At 45.9% G+C, this 18,995-nt stretch overlaps 2 protein-coding genes and 1 non-coding gene across 5 annotated transcripts in view; 2 read left to right on the forward strand and 1 right to left on the reverse strand.

Annotated features, from left to right (window-relative positions):
- The window catches only part of LOC113566746, a 61,128-nt gene extending 55,493 nt beyond the window's left edge, over window positions 1–5,635 (forward strand). The window contains exons 3-5 of the mRNA XM_026993726.1: window positions 3,521–3,591; window positions 4,284–4,420; window positions 5,420–5,635. Of these exons, the coding sequence (XP_026849527.1) occupies window positions 3,521–3,591; window positions 4,284–4,420; window positions 5,420–5,486 (275 nt within the window). The 3' untranslated portion in view covers window positions 5,487–5,635. The remainder of the gene's footprint in view (window positions 1–3,520; window positions 3,592–4,283; window positions 4,421–5,419) is intronic.
- An 823-nt stretch (window positions 5,636–6,458) lies between these two features.
- Window positions 6,459–6,530, forward strand: Trnae-cuc. The gene has a single exon. It is a non-coding gene; the product is annotated as a tRNA-Glu (tRNA).
- A 1,502-nt stretch (window positions 6,531–8,032) lies between these two features.
- LOC6599571 (serine-rich adhesin for platelets) overlaps window positions 8,033–18,995 on the reverse strand; it is a 139,175-nt gene continuing 128,212 nt past the window's right edge. The window contains exons 15-19 of one of the 3 annotated variants that reach the window (XM_026993751.1): window positions 18,481–18,941; window positions 18,308–18,413; window positions 10,850–11,025; window positions 10,370–10,785; window positions 8,033–10,308 (exon numbers count right to left, since the gene is read on the reverse strand). In XM_026993751.1, the coding sequence (XP_026849552.1) occupies window positions 9,288–10,308; window positions 10,370–10,785; window positions 10,850–11,025; window positions 18,308–18,413; window positions 18,481–18,941 (2,180 nt within the window). In that variant the 3' untranslated portion in view covers window positions 8,033–9,287. Of the gene's footprint in view, window positions 10,309–10,369; window positions 10,786–10,849; window positions 11,026–15,240; window positions 15,561–18,307; window positions 18,414–18,480; window positions 18,942–18,995 lie in introns of those variants that run through there. The other 2 variants (XM_026993752.1, XM_026993753.1) reach the window with 2 other exon arrangements.

Raw genomic sequence — 18,995 nt, forward strand, 5'->3', positions numbered from 1 at the left:
GACCTGCTGTGCTGTGGGGCGCTCCGCTGCGGTGCGCTGCGGTGCGCTGCGGTGGAAACTTCGCCGAGTTGACAAAAGTTGAAAGTTTGCCCGCAGCTCAAATGCTAATTAGTAGGGAAAATAGGGGAAGAGGAGGCAAGGATGGGTAAGGGATGCAGGGCCGTGTAGGGAGTGGAGAGCCGAGAGCTGAGAGCCGGGAGCCGGGAGATCATGGCTACAGAAGTTGACAGCCACTTGGCACGTAACGTTAGCAGGCTCACACTTTCCGGGCAGCCACGGGAGGGGGCCAACCAACTCGGAATGGGAAGTGGAAGCCAAGAAAACGACTGCGAAATAGCTACTTTAATGCAGGAATTATCTGTTAAGCTTTACAGGGTACTGGTTGCATGAGAAAGTCCTGTAAAACTACACAGACTCTGCTTTCTACCATGAAAGATAATCCAATTCAAGGATATCCGTCTATAGCCCCAATAGAGAGAGTTTCTGGACAGTCTTCCGATGATTAGCTCTTCATTTGGGCAGCCCCATCACGAATTCTGCGGAAATCATAATCTTAGGAACTTTTCAACTGGAACTCCTTCAAAGATGGGCCACAATCGGGTGTCTGGACAGTCCGAAGGGATAGACCGTCTCCACCCATCAACTCATCAGCCTTTGTGATGGCAGGTGGCAAGGGGCAAGCGGCAAGGGGCAAGGGGCAGGCACCTCATCAGTATGCCTGGCCAGATGTCAGCATGTGGGCGGCAAATGTCCTGGAAACTCTCGGTTCATTCACTCAGTTGACATTTGGGATTCCAATTGATTTCGCACTCGGCACTCGGCACTCTGCTGTTCCGATGCTCCGATGTTTGCTCTGCTGATTTGCCAAAGAGGAAAAACACGGAAAATTCGCATTCATTTTGCAAATGAAAATGAAAATCCTTGTGCCTGCCTGCCTGCCTGCCTGCCTGCCTGCCGGCCTGCGAATGGCAAAGGCGAAAATATTCAAATCTGCAATATTGACACTTGATTTGCATTTATAATGGCTACGTGATTTTCGGTTTTCGATTCGATTCGATTCGGTTTTCGGTTCTGTTTGAGGATTAGAAAGTTGTCTCCTGTGCGGTTTTCTTTTTGCTTTTCCATCCAGGTCTGGGGTTACGGTCGCTGCTCCTGTTTTCAGTGCCACTTTTATCCTATCTGAAAGATTGCATCTTTGGGAAAAATGTGTTAATTTCTCTACCCTCCGCTACGCCCCTTGCTCTCATTCAGGACCTTCTTCTTCTTCGGCCTCGATTCAAGCATATTGCGCATAAAAAATTGAACAACCTCTCGGCCCTGGCCCTCGGGTTGTTTTCACCATAAAATAATCTTTTTAAGCCGAAAACAAATTACAAATACGAGAATACGATGGCAGAACAAAGGCAGGACAGGCAGAGCAGGCTGGCAGGACGGAAGGACGGCAGGATAGAAGGGGAGAGGGCAGCAGAGCGACGAGTGGAATACCCTCTATACAATATATAATTTGTTCAATTTTTTCCCGCTGCTTTGCATATTTTTCCTGCTCCTTATGCTCCTTATGCTCCTGGTTCCTGGTTCCTGGTGTGTGTGTGTGTGTTTGTGTGTGTGTGTGTGTGTTTCGGGGCTCTAACAAATTATAATGTATTGGAAATTGACAGAATTATGTAATGAATAGAAAATTATGCAAATTACAGTGCAGTTACATTTAATGGCACGACCTTTTCCGCCTCCCACTCTGCCGCTGCCCTTGGCTCTGGGTCTGTCCTTTCGGCCTCTCGCACCGAACCTGACCCCCAAAGAGAAATCGAATTTTATTGACAGGCCATAAGAAGGTGAATTTTCCAGCAGCAGCAGCAGCAGGAGCACCACCACAAGCAATGAGTTTTCCGAATGTGGAGGAAAGCGAAAGAGCCCCAAAAGTAAAGGCTAATGTCATCGTGGGGGGACGGGGGGTAACAGCGTCGATTGAAGGCCATTTTGCGGAGAGAACAATCTTAAAGAGTCCCTCCCCATTTCCATTCGGGGAATGTGTCTTTAAGAAATACAAAAGATATCCATAAGAAGAGAGAAAGAGACGTTTTTCCCGCAACGAGTCTTTGGATCAGATCAGATGACATCCAATAGTGTCTCTCGACACCAAACTTCAAATATCAAATGAGAGTCCCATTTCTCCAAGGAGGAGAACTGATTTACTGACTCACATGAAAATTGCCTGGGAAAATCCGATGACAACATGCAAAAAAATGCCTCTTCTAATTCTGTAACAGATACGAGTGTGCATCGTACATTTCTCCCGAAATCTTTGCTCTCAAAAACAAGATGATGAAATGCCTAGTTCATTAAAAGTCCTCCCAGTTTATCGCCAACTGGGGAGCAATAAGGAAAAGTTTTGCCGGCTCTTCCGTCTCCATGCCCGAACACAGCCCACAGAACACCGCCCACCGCCCACCGCTTATCAGGCATCGTTTTTCATATTCAAATATTTTTCTTTTCGTGGTAATTAATCATCCAGAAAAAGCGGAAAAACCACCAGACAGGCAGACAGACAGAGAGAGAGAGACAGAGAGAGAGCGATACAGAAATGTCTCTCTCGAGATAATGTCAACATAAATTGTTTCGGCAATTTTCTACAATTTTCCTGGGATTATTTATGACGGCTTCTACTCTGCTTCTACTCTGCTTCTCTCTCTCTCGCTCCTTTGCTCTAGGAAAATGCGAATTTAAAGGTTGAGCTGGGGAAAATTAGCCTGCTTCAAGGACTACTGAGGAAACAGAGGGAAGCGGAGGTGGGAGATTGGAGGTTGGTTGAGGGGCATGGCATTCAATTTGACGTGTTGACTTTGGCCTGTGGCCAGCTTTGGGGAGGCTGAAGCAGGTCCAGCAGGTCGCAGGACACACCCTGAAGGGGGGAAGGGGAAGGACAGGCACACGGTCCAGCAGAGGACCACTGAATGCGGCATTTAATGAGCCTGTCAGCAGTCAGCAGTCGACGTTGGTCGCTTTTCCTCGACTCAATTCACTTCACTAAACGGGTGATGGTGCGATGCGGCTGCTGGTCCGACGACTGTGTCCGTAGTCCTGGATGCGGAAGGGATGTGATGTGGTGTGGCTGCTCAACCCCTCGCTCGGTGGTCAGTTTAATCACAAAGTTTAATGAATGGCTTAAGGGTTGAGGGCGAAAGAAACACTATTCTCCCACCGCCTTCACCCCGCCCCGGCGCAGTTCCGTCCGGCAGCGCTTATTGACAATCTCCAATCAACCGGAGACGGGCCAGAAATTTCCATAATCCAAATCAAAAATATTATTTCTATTGTTTCTGGCAGTTCGTTGGGGGCGGACTTCACTATATCTTCTTTCAAGGGCAGCTTTTCTTGCCACACACACACATATGTAGTTCTCAGGGATTCTCAGGGATCCCTGCCTCCTTTAAAGCCTCACTTAACCTCCTTCGAGGCAGCAGCCTGCCTCTTGCTTTTATAACTAATTTTTCATCGGAAATTATGCAAATTCAATTTTCAGGACTGCTTCCGCCTTGCCACGCGAATCGAGCGCCCCCCACCCCTCCCCAACGACCACGCCCCTTTCAGCTGGTAAGTAAGCATATTATTATAATTGTTGAGACCTCTTCTCTGGCCGTGCCCCGGTCGGTGGTGACTTCCCTGGAATCAGGTCTTCACTCCGCGGGGAGTGCGTGTGCTAGCCCTCGAGGCGTAAACAAAATTATGTTTTCATTGTTCGCGCCCTTGACACACGCTTCGGTTTTTGATCACTTCTGGATCTGGCGGAGGATCTGGAAGAGGTGTTGGCCTGAGACGGGGTCCTTTAGTTATCTCCAGATATGCCTTAAGCAGCTATTTTGCTGGTAAAATTAGCTCCAGGAATGCCGTCATCTATGGAGTACTGCCATAGGAGCCCTTTCGACGGTTGTCTAGAGAAAGTATCTTTGGACAGGACTATAACTATAGGAATCTGGATATGGACTATAGGAATCTTTAGCTAACTTTAACATTTATTAGCTTCCAAGTCCCAGTCCAGAATTGACACCTATGTACTTATATAAATGGATATTTATTTCCACCACACTTTATTTACTTGGGAAAAACTTTTTTATTTCCCTGGAAAAACCTGCTCTGCTTGATTGACTTTGCAGCTTAAGCATTAACTACAATTTTAGAACTGTTTTACCATCAAAAATCCTGTCTAGACTTCATTTACTACCTTGCAGCACTCGAAAATAATTTCAATTTATTATTTTTCCGTTTTTTCCGCTTTTTTATTGTAGCCGCGGTTCGTGTCTCGGCTACGGCTGAGGCTGAGGCGAACAACAGAGAGAGACAACCATAGAGTCGACTCTGCAAGGCAGCACCAGGTCAGAGGCCAGAGAGGGATGAACATACGGAGAGCTCAGTGCGCTAGAAGGTGAGAACTATATTTGATGAACGAATGAAGGGGAAACGTTATGTACTTGAATGCTGCTCCCATTGGCTGGGATTCTCTTATGTAAAAGCAAAAGCATCTAGTGTTTGGTTTTTGGCCTTCTTCTTGTGTGTGTGTTTGGGTGTTTGGTGTTTGGTGTTTGGGTGTGCTTCCGTCCAGGTCAACGCGATTCATTTTCCGCAGATCCATCATCGTCAGCAGACGTTCTGTCTGTCCGCAGTAGGAGGATGTGTGATAGGATACGGATAGGTGTACGTAACAGGATATTGAAGAAGCGAAACGAAATGAGGAGGAATAATCCAAGGACTGTTGTTCGAAGAATGTTTGAAGAGCTTAAAGTCTCCAAAGATGGAGTTTTTAGAGGCTTAAAGTTTCCAGAGCTGAAAGAATCGCTCTTCTCCGACGGAAACGAAAAGTTATAGTGTTTTATTTTGTTTGGAAAGCATCTACCGTCAATAAAAAGAAGATACTTCCTTCGCACAATAGAGAAAGTGAGGATTCATGGAGAATTGACAGTCCACCAGTAGAAAAGTACTCAAACTACGTAGAACTTTCGCTAGTGTTCCAAAGGTATATGCTAAATTCGATGTATACCAAGGGCTATAGATTTAGAAATGTGCTCCTAAATGATGGACTCTAAAGGAGAATATCGCCACCCTTGTAGGATCTTTTTATTTATTTGGAACAACGATCTTGGATCGACCTTCAGTGGCTTGCTCGCAGGGGCTCTCTCTGGCTGTCAGATGTCGTTTTGAATTTTCAGTTTTAAATTCTCCAAGATTGCAAAAAACAAAGAATTTTGAAGGGTGCTTTCCGAAATATTTCGACTATTGTGTGGAGCCCCAAATGGTTTCGAAATCAAATACAATTTCGGACGTGTATCGAACTGAAGTATCACATAAACATGTACATATATATATCTTTCTCATCTTATTACTTTTTATTCTTTTACTTGTACGGCCCTGCCGCTTATGGAGAAAGGTCCCCAGAAGGTGCCGCCTGTCGATCCCCTGCAAGCGCTTCATGGTCCAGAATGAGACTTTGGTAAGGGTGTTCAAATGTATGTATGGACATATGTCCATGTTTGTCTTAGACAAAGTATACGCTAAGGCTGTTAGTGTTCTGGCACTAAAACAATTCGTAGGCTAATGCGAATAAATGCTGGAAATATATTGTATGCCTTTTCTTGGAAACTTATCTTGGGTGCGTTTCTAGCTTGTATATCATCGCCACCTGCTCCGCAAGGATCATCTACAATCAACGATCGATCATGGATTCCGATCCCAAAAATGCAAATCAAGCCCAGATCGGCCCACAAATCTTAGACAACATAATAATATGTTAAGAAAACAGTAAGTTTTACAGTACAATAGACAATGGAAAATATAATATTTATTATAATATTAATATTAATTTATCGTATTTTTTGTATATTTAAATTTCAGTATAAAAAAGAATTAATTTTACTGCATGGTAACTACACGGTAACTACACGTCAACTACAAATTTCGCTACACATTGGATGTAATTTTAAACAGCGCCATCTGATGGGGAAATGCGTACGTTTGGTGACAAGCTTGTCCGTTTTTTTTTCAAATAGGTCCTTTATCCACTTTTTTGTATGACTTTTGAGATTTTGTTGCCAATCGATCGGAAATCCGACGCTGATCAGTGATCACGATGGAGGTGATAGGAGGGGGTGGGACATGCCACAAAATGGATTTGTTAAATATGCACTGAGCAAATGCAAATCGAAGTACATGATTGGACGTGATTAAAAACTATCGCCTTCGATAGAGATAGGAAAAGCCCCCGATCAAACTTCATTGAACTGCTGCACCCAGTCCCAGTCTCTTGCAAGGCATGAATTTAGATTTTGGTAGATCATACGTGTAGGTGTCTGCGCGAGTTTGTGGCTGAGAAGGTGGCCAGCACGGAAATAGGACAAAATCCATTTATACAGAAAGAAAAAAGAGAAACATCTATTTTTGTAGTGCTGGAATTCCCAGGGAATTGTCAATCCCATATTGTCTAGTGGTTAGGATACCCGGCTCTCACCCGGGAGGCCCGGGTTCAATTCCCGGTATGGGAAACTGTTAAAGGTTTCTTTTTTTTTCGCTGAGCAAGGACCTGGCAAAGAAAAGCTCCTTTTGATGTGCGCAACCTGGTCATAATCTATTTTTAGGGATAGAAAATAGAGAAAAAAAATTGTTGTAATGCTATAATCAATCCCATATTGTTTAGTCCTGGTGGAGAAAACTATAAACATTTGTATGACAAGAATGAAAATACAATACTAATTAATTATAATTTTAATATTATTAATAATAATAAAAAATAAATAAAAATTGTAAAAATATTGGATTACCTACATTTATCATGGCAAACTTTTGGACTGGGGTCTTTGATGCCAAATGGTGGGGGATATTCTCGCGATCACGAGGAGGACGATCGTAGAAAATTGAGGTCAGTCGATAGGCAGGACTCTCCCGATCACAAAATGACATGCCACGCCCTGATCGGCCCATAAACAGTCGAGATATAGCGTACAGAAAAAACCAGTATTTGCACGATGTGCAAATTCCAATCTTTGGAAGGCTATATCTCGGGCAAATAGGGCCAGATCGGTGGAGGAGCTAGTCTCCCAGGATCGCGGGGATCCAGACTGTCGATCGGCATCAAAATCTCGACCTCGAAAATGAGGCCGATTTTTGGCAATTTTAATGATGGTTACATCATGATTTTTGCCGAAAATCGTGAGGACATGGATGTCCTTTTTTCCGATACCAATCGATTGGCAGGACTCTTCCGATCACAAAAAGGCATGCCACGCCCTGATCGGCCCATAAACAGTCGAGATATAGCCAAAGAAAAAATGACAATTAAGGCCGACGTGAACAGCGAAAACAAAGAAATTTCCAATCGAGGTACTAGGCGAACAGAAATCAGCAGAAAGCAACTTTAGCAAATGAAAAAAACTGGTGCATACTTTTGGGGGCGTACAAATTTTTTCAAAAAAACCCAGCTACCTTCTGCTGATTTCTGTTCGCCTGGTATCCCAGGTCTGAAATTCTCGTTTTTGGCCATTTCAGCGGACGCAATTCGAGGGTTGTTGTTGTACCCGTAGCTCCGTTATTTGTGGGCCGATCATGGCGAGCGACGGCTCCCTGTGACCGGACGAATATCCTTGATTTTATGGAGTCCTTATCAAGGATCAAGGATATCAAGGATATCTTGTTTTCTCCATTATTTGGGACTAGAACGGGACGTGTGACGGCTTCCTTTTATCGGAAAAATATCCTTGATCCTTGGATAATTACTTTGACATACCCGACATACTTATTTAGTTTTCTCAGCTATTTGTTTACCGATCTAGGCGTCCGATGGCTTCCTGTGATTAGAAAAATGTCCCCGATTTGATGGAATCCTTAGCAAGGATCAAGGATCCTGCCCGGCTTGCCCCAACTCTTCGTGATCGGAAAAATATCCTCGAGAGGGGTAACACAATAATTTCCGTTCCATAAAGAATTTCAAAAGACATCCTTCTTTTTCATTTAAATACTTTTATTCTTGAACTTTTATAAACTCATTCCTTATTTTGTTCTTGTTTTACTGCCATTAAAGTTTTGAAAACGCACAAAGTATAGAAAACCTTAAAGAAGAAAAAAAAAACCCTTAGATTACAATTTAACTGCCAGAACTCGACTAAATCATAATTTAAGATGATCTTAGAAAATTATATATTTTTTTCATTTTTTTTTTTTTAGTTTTGCAAAATCTTATAAGGTTTATCTATATCCTATTAATATAATAGACATAAAAGGTAGGGGGATCGATTGGGGGATGGTGTGTATATAGTTGCATTGAATATAAAAATAGAAACTCTCGATTTTAATGCAGTTTGAGGGATACTTCTGGTTCCAGTTCCAGTTCCAGTTTTAGAGATACTTTTACTTCCAGTTCTGCTTCCCGTTTTAGTTCTAGCACTAGTTCTGGCTTTGCTTTTAGATCCATTTCTGGTTCCGCTTGTAGTTTTGTGGCATTTAGCTTCTGTTTTGCTTTGTTGCCTGGGATACGATTGCTCTCTTTTGATACAATTTTTCATAGTTCTCTCTAGGGATATTCTCTGCCCATTGGGGCTTCCCTTTTCACAGTTCGCATTTCTTAGGCACTTTAGTGTTTTTCAAACAAAAAAGTCTACAAAAAATGCTTGAAATTTGTTCGTATAAATATTAACTGGGGATCTATCGTCATATATGTGTGGATTTTCCTGTGGGTTTCTTGGGTTTGACGATTCCTCTGATTCCTCTGGGAGATACACCTATTCTTAAGGGTTCCTTGGGTTGGGGATTGCTCGGGGGAAACCCCTTTCATGCGGTAGTCGATATGTGGCTCTCCAGTATAGTTTTTTTTCATAAGTACTGTTTTGCTTAGCTTGAGCTTTTTCCATCAATCATCATTCGTTCTTTTCGATCGTAAATCGTTCATCATTCATCAAAAATTGGATCCTAAACGCGTAGGAAATTAACCGAAATTACAAACAATATTCTTAGTGTTAACTAAAGTTCCAATACGCGACCACTATCTATAATTAGACATATAAAAATTGTCCCCCTCTCCGGAGGAGCGCTGCGTTTTCCACAGAACGTTTAAAAACGCGTCAACTGCCGTTGGGCGGGCGTTTAAAAACGCTAGCGAGCTCATCTATGGAGCTGCGCGTCGAATGCGGCGGTTGTTGCATGGATTGGATGGACGGGCGTCCAGTGTCCACACCTGGTAGTTACTACTGTTAAGTGCCTTAACATAACGTAACATAATCTACAACGAGATGCACGCGACTTTCTGGCGCTCAAATCGGAGGCGGGCCGCGAATGTACCGCAGCTGCGGGGTGAAGCTCATCGACAGGTTGTTGAGATTGTCGCAGCAGTTGGGCTGCATGAGGCAAGCAGCGCAGAAGAACGTGATGAGCGCGAGCTGCATTGGCACTGCCGCACGGGCGATGCGCCATGCCCATCCGCGCGGTGGCACCTTTCCTTCGTCCCCATCGGTTGCGCCATCGTCTTCCCCGCTTTCGAGGCTGAGGAGCAGCGAGGGATCGTCGGAGGGGTCACCGCCGCCATCGCCACTGGTCAGGATCACGACATTCTTCTGCCTTTCCTCTGAATGGTCTTCTGTCTGATCTTCTCCGGCTTTCTGTGCCTGACGCGTTTTGCGGGCGTTTCTGCGTTTTCCCGGAGATTGCGGCTTCTCCTGCGCCTGCCCCTTGCCGGCACTCGCCTTCTTCACATGCCCGTTGACCTTGGGAGCCACCTGTTGCTGTTGGTGCTGCTGCTTCTGCTGGTGGGAGGCAGCGGTTCGCACAATCAGATCCCGACAGGTGTTTTGTAGGTGCTTCAGCTCTGCCTCGGCGCTCTCCATTCGGGCGGCAATCGAGCGCATGGCCTCGCTTCCGGGGGCCAGAGCCAGCTCCAGCTGCTTGGCCAGACGGCGGAGCACGCCCAGACGGCGTTCCCGTTCGGAAAGACCGCCATCGGAGGTGGCTCCACCATCGGAGATGCCCGAGTCGGAGAGGGAGCCGTTCGAAGCCGTGAACTTTGCGATGTGGTAGAGCTGATTGGGGTCCAGGTGCTGCTGGACGGCTATCATCTGTTCCTGGCTGACGTGCATCTTCTCGGAGAGCAGCTTGGCCACCAGCTTCACGTTCTGTGCGAGCTCTACGGGCGTGGTCTGTCCCTTGTCCAGGGCACCCTCGAGGCCCTCGAGTGTTCCTCTATCCTGTCCCAAAGCCAAGTGGAATTCACTCAAGCCCGACTCTAGCTGCCGCCAGGCAATCAGTGAGGCGGTGAGCTTCTCCAGTTGAGTGTTGATTCTATAAGGGATTTCGTAGTTAGAGATTTGCGGAGAGATACAATAATACGGATAGGACGTACCTGGCATCTGCCTCATCCCAAGCGCTGTACATGTCGCTGACCTCGTTTTTGAGGTGCTTGTGGAACTCCTGTTCGGCGGACATCAGAGAGTGGACATCCCAGGCACCAGTGGAAGTGGAAGCCTCTCCGGTGGCCAACGATTCCACCTGGTTGCCATTGCTGTCGGTGACGGTGATGGCCACCGATCCGTTGAGCTCTTTCTTGGCGGACTGCTCCTCCTTCTTGCTGGAGGGCTCCTCCTTCATTCCAGATTGCTCTTCCTTCACTGGTTGTTCGGACTCCTGTGGTGGATTCTGTTGGTGCTGCTCCTCCAGAGCGCTTTGCAGGCGTCTCTCCTGGCGTGTCAGCCAGCTGTGGACGGATGCGTTCAGACGCAGCATGTGTGTGCGGTAGCTGGAAAGCTGGCTCTGTTCGGACTGCAGGGAGATGGAGCGAGGATTAAGTGGGAGATCCCATGGAGATTTTAATAGAATGACGTACCTTCAGGGCCTCCACTGCTATCTGTATAGCTGGTTCCGTGTCCAGCAATTCCGGAGTGGGTTTATCGCCCAATCGCTGGAGCGTCTGCTTCAAGGCGCTCATCTCCTGTTGGAGGCGACGGGCGGCAGAGGCATTCTCGCTCCAGGACAGTAGATCCTCCCAGGCGGACAGCAGATCTGCAAGAGAAGAGGGGGTTGAGGATGAGGTTGGTGGTGGTGGGTTAGGGGTGGAATCGAGAGAGTTAACAGTTAAGAGAGTGCACCGAATAAGAGACAGAGAGAAAGGCCTTCTAATTGGTCTCCAATCTCATTTCCATTTGCGGCCCTTTGTAATGAATACCTTTCGCTTTTCCCCCCACACTGCGCCTCCCCGTACTTAAACGCCGCAAAATTGCTGGAGAAAAGTGAAAACTCTTTATTTGCAGCAGGAAAAACAGTTTTCAATTGCTTTTGCGGTTGAAATGATTTGTCTCATTGGAAACGATTTTACAAATTGGAAAACTCTTGGTTGAACGGTTTACCTTTACCTTTACCATTACCCCTTGCCGTGGATTATGTACCCCTCTCCAGGGTCTAACAGTTCCGCTTTGATCAGAACAAAAGAGGGATCGTGGGTTGGCTTTGATCGGAGCATAGGGCGGACTGGTTGGATCTAAAGCCAGTCACACTTCGAACACGTTTGACTGCGACTCAGAACATCAGAACAGCAGAACAGCAACAGCTCCAAGTTTTGGCGAACAAAAGAACAGGCAGAACCGCAACCACAAACACTCACCCGTTGGAGAGCCAGAGAGGGGGGACTGGACTGCGACTCTTGTGAAATGAGGGTTCGACTGGAGCAGATCAAACAAAGAACAGCTGTTGTCCCACTGCCAAACTGCGAAACGGCCTGTGTGGCCAGCCCTTTGGCTAATTGAAAGGCAGTGCGTGATGTTGACTTGTTCGCAAAGTACTTTCACCTTGGGGCCAGCCAAAAACGGTGTTTCTACTGATCTGCGATAAGCAAAGGCAGAGCAGGAGCCAGTAGTACTTGCCGGCGGGTAGGACACAAATCACAACCGAACGTGTTCGCAGCCAAACTCAATCTAGTTGAGTGAACCTCAGTGCGGACTCGAGCAAGCTCCGCTTGGTTGCAGCCCAAGCTCCAGCCACGCGTTGCATGCAGCCCCCACAATGGAGTGCAACCCACAGAGCGAGTCGAGCGCAACCAAATGCAAGGGGGGAGGTGGCTGGGGAAGGGGAAGCGGACGGAGGGGGTTCGACATTGATGCATGTACGCACTTTTGTTGGGGTGGTGCACGCTAGGCCTCTTCGCCTTTATCGGTCAGGGGGATCCGACTGGTTGGGTGACAGATCGGGACAGGCTCGACTTGGTTGGACAAGACAGAGACAGAGACAGAGAGAGAGAGAAGAAGCTACAGAGGAAGTTCGAGGTTGATGTATGAGCCTCCCTCCACGCACTTTTATTGCATTACACAATCTGGTACGCGATCAAACAAGTTCGTTCGTTCGAGTGGGGGTTCGGTTGAGGGGGGAGGACGGGTTCAACTCCACCTGCTTTCCGACTGAAAGATATTGAGTAATCCTCCCCGATGATCGGCCCACAGCTGCAGAGGCACCTGCCAGCATAAAGCAAAAAGCAAAAAGTGCGAAAAAATTGCACATAAAATTGATTAGCCACTAAACGGGCCGAAGAGATAGAGAGATGACTGCCCCGAAGAGACTTTCTCCTTGCGATAATCATCCGTCCAGCTAAATGAATTGCACTTTTCCGATTTTCCAACGGGTAGGGGGTGGTGGGGTATATATGGGTATAATTAATATGCAGGGAAAACCTAGCCGAAACTAATTTCAATTTCATCAAAAATATGCTGATTTCCCTCGCTCTCTTCTTTGCTTTTTTAAGCCTCTTAGCTGACATGCAAAATACATTTTTCGCGAAAACAGCAAACAAATGAAAATGCAAAAACCGCAAGGGGGCAGGGGGCCGGAGGGGAGGAGGGAGGAGCTGATACACCAAGGTCGTTGACGTGTGCCGCAACTGCTGGCAACAGTTTCAGTCTGAATATGAGAATTTATTTATTTGTGTGGGAGGAATACGAGCACCTATCGAGAGAGAGCGAGAGAGAGAGAGAGAGGTGTCGCCATGAGAGAACAGTCCGTTGTCGAATGCAGTTCATTCGAGACTTATATTTCAGTTTATTTTACGAGTAATATAAGACTCTTTGTTAAGGCGAATTGTTTACAGGCAGAGCTCTCTGGGACCCTTATCGGACCCTGTGTTTTACCCTCTCGAATATTATTTTCGCTCCCTTTCTTCCTGAAAAAAGGAACTTCCTTAGGCTTACTACCTCAATCTTCCCTATGCAACACATCCTTCCTTTGATTGCTTTTAGCCCCCACGGAATTGGCGTGTCAAAGGGCCATCAGCCATCAGCCATCAGCCTTGCCCAAAATGCGACAAAAGGGCGTGGAGCCAGCTACTACCTTCCGCCCGAATCGGAGAATGCCTCAAAAGGTATTTCGGTTCAAGATAAAACAGCAAACAAAACGCTAGAAAGGTGAGGTAATCAGAGAAACTACCTCCAAAAACGAACAGTGGAACGTACAGGGACAGGGACAGGGGCTGACCCAAGCCAGAGCTCAAAATATTTGCCAAAAACACATAATAATACTCGTAATCTTGAATAATTATGTGGTTCTGTTTGTGGCTCTGTCCCTGTCTCTGTCTCTGTCGATGAGCAACAGAGACAAACAATTATAGACAATTAGCAAAAGATATTTTTAAATGCTGATTAGAGAATCAGAGAGAGAGAGAGAGAGAGGGAGAGAACGAGAGCGAGAACCTCAAACATATAGCAGAAAAATTAGCATAGAGATGCGAATGGAAATGGAAATGTGGGTCTGGTCTGGTCTGGTGGAGGTTTCTGTTTCTGCATGACTGAAGTCATAAATTTCCCGATTCGAGCAGGAAATCTATAAACGGAAATGCAAATGGAAAGGTGTGTGTGTGTGTGTGTGTGAGGGTCATTGCCCTTAAGAGATTCGCATTGAAATATTTAGAGTATAGCAAAACTAATAAATCGATTCGATTCCATTTCGTTGGAACTCACTTTTCTAATGAATCGAAGGTCAACCACAAATGGGGCACAACCGAATAATTAATGGTATCGAATGACAACAGAGAACTTGAACTTGGACAGAGAGATATACCATATACCATATACCATACACCCCATATAGAGGCGGAGACGCAAGCTATGAGCTAATTGAGGCAACCGGTTCCGGCTTTTTCCCCCTCCGACTCCACGACTCCAAAATGCAAAGCCAACAACTTCTTATGAAACTTCAAAGCGAAACGAAACGAAACGCTTCCCCATAAAAGTGTGGCCCTGTTCGTGTTTACCGTTAATGAGTGTGGCCAGAGGAGCAGCAAAGCGGCAAACCATGAAATGCATGGCCAGAACCTAACCTTAATTAGCAGTCAGCCAATGCCTGTTACGAGCGAGAACCCCAAGTGTCCGATGGAGCTGCAGCCCAATTTGGCAGCTTGTATTGCAGATGGAATGGAAAATGGCTTATAGATGGTTTGCCCATGGGCTGGAAGTCGGTCAATGTGTCTGCCAGAACACTCCACAGCAATCTCTGGGTGCAGCCAGAAGCTGAGCCAATCATCGGCTGAGTGGAGTGATGCAAGCTTTCCTCGGATCATGGGAATTATTACAGTAGGAATAACGCAACTTCTAGCGGAACAAAGAGAGCAGAGTGGTGGGGAGGGGTCAGAGGGGGAGAGTCGAGTGCGGGATTTATGATCCATAACAGAGCTATGGATCTCTGTTTGTGAATGGTTCGGCATGAGTGTTTCCAGATGAGAGTCTGTATTGTGAAAGCGTTTTACAAGTGTCGTACAGTGGCGGCTGCAGAAGTTGGAGATATGTTTTAGGAACGAATGTAGTGAATGCTGCTTTCTCTCTCTAATTCCCACAAGCAAAGTTTCCACGAATGGATTGCCCGCCCATGGTAGCTCCTCTCTAAGTAGTGCTGCTAGCTTTCCCTGTACTTAAGTTCTTCTAATGAGTTAGCCATACTTATGCCTGTTTCTCTTTTATCTCTTCGCATTCCACTAGAGTATCTTCAGACTCGTCATCTCCCAGTCTTCCCCCCCTGCCCCTTTTAGTGGCTCAATTATCTTTGCCTCGTTTTCGCTCTTATCTTTTGTGTACGATCTTAACTCATCATCGTTCATACGACACCACACATTCCCCTGCATCGTTTACACCTGTTTCCCAATTATGTTTACCCTACTCCATTTCACATCATCATCTCTCTATGGAGATACTGCTCGCTCTTTTCTCTTTCATTCGTTTGTTGAGGGTTTCTCTTTCTGTTTACCTTGTTCCGATGAGGAGCGCGAGGTGTTGGCGGAGGAGCTGGCGGAGAAGAGCATTTCGGAGAGGTCCGTCTGAACGGCCACACTGACTTTTGTCATGGCGAAGGGAAGAGCTTTCTCTCTTCTATTTCTCGCTCTCAAAGTTTCACTCCCCTTTAAGGAAGTCTAAGGAAGTAGGAGCGAAAGGTCTCCACTGCTGCTGCTGCGCTGCTTCTCTCCCCTCCTCTCCTGCTAGTGTGACCCACTTCTTGTTTGTTTTTGTTAGGAACAGCACTTGAAATCAATTTTCGTAATCAATTTGTGTTTGAAAGCATTTCAATTTTACTTTCAATCTTCCACGCAAACAAAAAACTATAGGAATCGCACAGAAGTGCTGGGAAATTTGTTTACGCGACCTCGAAACGTTAACGGAGGGGAAACACTACGGCACACTCTTAGAACAGAGCGAATCGAAACTCTTATACGCGTCAGAAGGCAAAAGCACGCGACTTTTTATGAATGGCAAGACTAGGATTTCAGGCGAGGATTTTGGTGAATTATTTCCTTTGTATCACAGGTATTTTCGGGAGTGATGACGGAGAGCGATCGAGAGATTCTGCAAGGAGATTCTTGGGAAAACTGCGAATTTCGCGGAAGCACAGTTAAAGTTTTTATGAGGGGAGAGACATGGGGAGGGAAGTAAATGGCAGAACAGAACCGCTTGAAACGCGCGCCGAGAATTGAATGACGGACCGGACGGAAGAGGCAGAGGCAGCGGCAGAGACAGCGACAGCGACAGCAAAGCTCTCAGCACAGCACAGTTACACTTATTTCTTTTTATTGCTTTTGGCGCAGCAGCAGCAGCGCAGCTTTTCAGGTGGTGGAAATGTGCCGCCCGCGAGAGGCAAGCGGCAGAGAGGGAGAGAAGCAACAGACACATGGAAAAAGCGTGTGAGAAAATAAGTTTTGAACTTGGCTTTGTCACACGCTTTTGTCACTCTCGGCTCTCTCTGTGTAAATTTGGTTGTGTTTGTGTGAGAGAGAGAGGGTCTGCTTATTAGTTTCGGCAGCTTACAGAGAGCAAAGGCCAAAATCGACGACGTCATTTTCTACTGAATTAGATGGGTAACAACAAGAGAGAGAGATAGAGAGATGATGATAGCGATAGCGAGCTAAAGCTCTCATTAAAGCTTGAGCCACAGTTTGATGTTGACTTTAACATCCGAGGCGACATCTAGCGCTTGCTGAAAAGCCCAGCCTACAGTTATAAAGTCCCATCAAATTTTCTGAAGAAACCCTCATTATTTCTAGAATACATATATCTCAATCAACCCTCGTTTTCTCTTTGTTTTAAAATATTTTCCCTCCTCAAACACATTTGTTTATACATTTTTTCGCTGCCAGAAGACTTGTACATATGACGTCAGTGGGCAAAAATAAATTTGCTCTTGGGAGGGGTCAAAATTAAGCCAGCTGGCCGTCTAGGTAGAATTTTCCCCTCCTCTATTCATCAGATTTATGGGCCTAATCTAAATACTGTATAAACACTTCAAAGAATGAGGAAAATTTAAGAGGTTTCCATCTGAAGGAGAAGAACTACAGTTTCGAATATACGAGAAGTGCATTCAAAACTTTAGCCAAGACACAACCCCTTGTGTAGATGATGTGTAAAATGCATGTAGTATTCGTGTCGAATTATGGTAGAAGAGGGTTTGGTGGACTTTTTCTATAAAATGGGAGATATATCTCCCGATTCGATTGAAAATAATCAATAAATCAAAGGAGTAACTATGTGCTGAATGGATAAACTGTTAAATGTAGTGTGGCTGAATCGATTAGAGATCACAGATCAGTAGAGAATCAGTACGGTGCAGAGTAGGGATATTCCTTACAGGAATTTGCAGTAGATATGGAAATATTAACAATTAACCGATAGCCTTTAGAGGTGTTCGGCAGACGGACAGCTTTGGATGTCGTTATACAAATCTAAATTAAATGCTTAGAGCTAAAAACTTAAGAGCTAGAACTTAAGACTAAGATCTGTTTGAGTACGAGTGTGGATATGGGGTGGACCCATTACCGCTTTAGGGAGTACAGTACGTTCGTACGATTAGTGCTATTCTACGACGATTGATGTCACAACTAAACTCAAAGCAAACTAAACAGAGAGTTAAACGGTGATTAACGATGATTATTAGATAGATTAATTGATTTTGTTAAGACATTTGACAAAAACACAGGCATTAGGCGGCTCTACATGGAGTTAAACAGAAGGATGACAAATGACAAAACACCAAAAATATCAGAAAATATCATGAAATTATCGATAAATATCGAAAAATAACTCTGGCAACAAAGAATTATAACAATTTTAGTTCTGCTTTTGGTGTTTCGATGCTCAAAACGTAATTTTTATTGCCAAAAAATGAAAGAAGGAAAAAAAACAAATGCGCAAGAATAAGCAAAATAATTGAACAAAAATAAAATTATTTAAAAATAATAAAATTAAACAGAGAAAAGATCAGTAAGGCAAATTGTGTGGAAGATTCGATGCGAAATGCGTTTTGTCAAATGCAGCAACAAAATTCTTTTAAATCGTATCACATCGTATCGTAAATCGTAAATCGTACATCGTATATCGTATAATGGTTTAAGGATCCATGTATAATACATCCAAATAATACAGATTCGGTTCATGCTTAAAGCCTGGCCAAGACCCCCCAACCCCGCCGCGAATGAGGGGCATTCCTGCTCATAGCAGACCCCTAAGGCCCCCAAAGAGCCGCTCGAGAGGCCCCATGGGCCGGTTGACCAGCGCATAGAGCGACCTGAGAGTCCCGGCCAGGAACCTGTAGAGCGCAAAGTGCTCCAGCAGATTGCCCAGGTCCATAACGAACTCCAAGAGTCGCGCCACAAAGCGGGTAATGGGCGCACACTTGCACTCGGCGATGGCTAAACTTCCACCTGGAATGGGGATCGGTTCTGCATCTGTATCTGCATCCCCTTCGGGTGTGGCAGCCAGGTGCTGGCGCCTTCGCCTTCTGACAGATGATGTTGATGATGATGATGGAGGCTGCTGCTGGGACTCACCTTTTGTCTGGCCAGCGCACTGGTTGGAGAGGACTGTGCCGGGCGGACCGCGGAGCACGGCCTCCAGGCAGCGAATGTTATCGCGGCAAGTGTTGATGATTTCATTCTGCAAGGCCACAAGAAGTAGAAATTAGTACGCTGTTCCCTTGAGGCTCTTCTCTGCTTATCCTTACGTAATCTTCTGGTCGAAGCAGATGACATCTGATCTTCAAGGCTCTAGTGTCCTCCAATCGATGGCGACTCTGCTGTAGGAGCGAACGCATCTCCTGCTCTCCGTCCTCGGAGTCATCGCTGCTGGATGACCCAGTCGAGGCTGGAATCAGCTTGATGGACTTCTCCAGGTTCCTGGAGGAGCGGCGCCTCTCATCGGCGGTCACAGTGCGGCGTCTCCTGGTGGAGGTGTCGCTCTCCGAAGTGCGACGGAGCAGGGACTGGGCCGAGTGGCTCATGCCTGCCCCTGCACCTGCACCAGCGCCAAAGTCCAGCTTGCGACCCACGGATTCGGTCCGCAGATTCAGCTGCTGATTCGCTGGAGGCGTCATCAGGGCTGTGGCAGAGGCCGAGAGTGAGGGCTGGGCCTGAAGATTCTGCTGATCCTTATCCTTTTGTGTATTGCTAATGGTCTCATCCATATCTGAGGAGCAGAGGCGGAGAGATGGTAGTTGGGGGTCTCCCGAGAGTGGTGTAA

The sequence above is a fragment of the Drosophila persimilis genome, unplaced genomic scaffold, assembly GCF_003286085.1.
Source record: "Drosophila persimilis strain 14011-0111.01,24,50 unplaced genomic scaffold, DperRS2 tig00000885-arrow-arrow-pilon, whole genome shotgun sequence".
Taxonomy (NCBI): domain Eukaryota; kingdom Metazoa; phylum Arthropoda; class Insecta; order Diptera; family Drosophilidae; genus Drosophila; species Drosophila persimilis.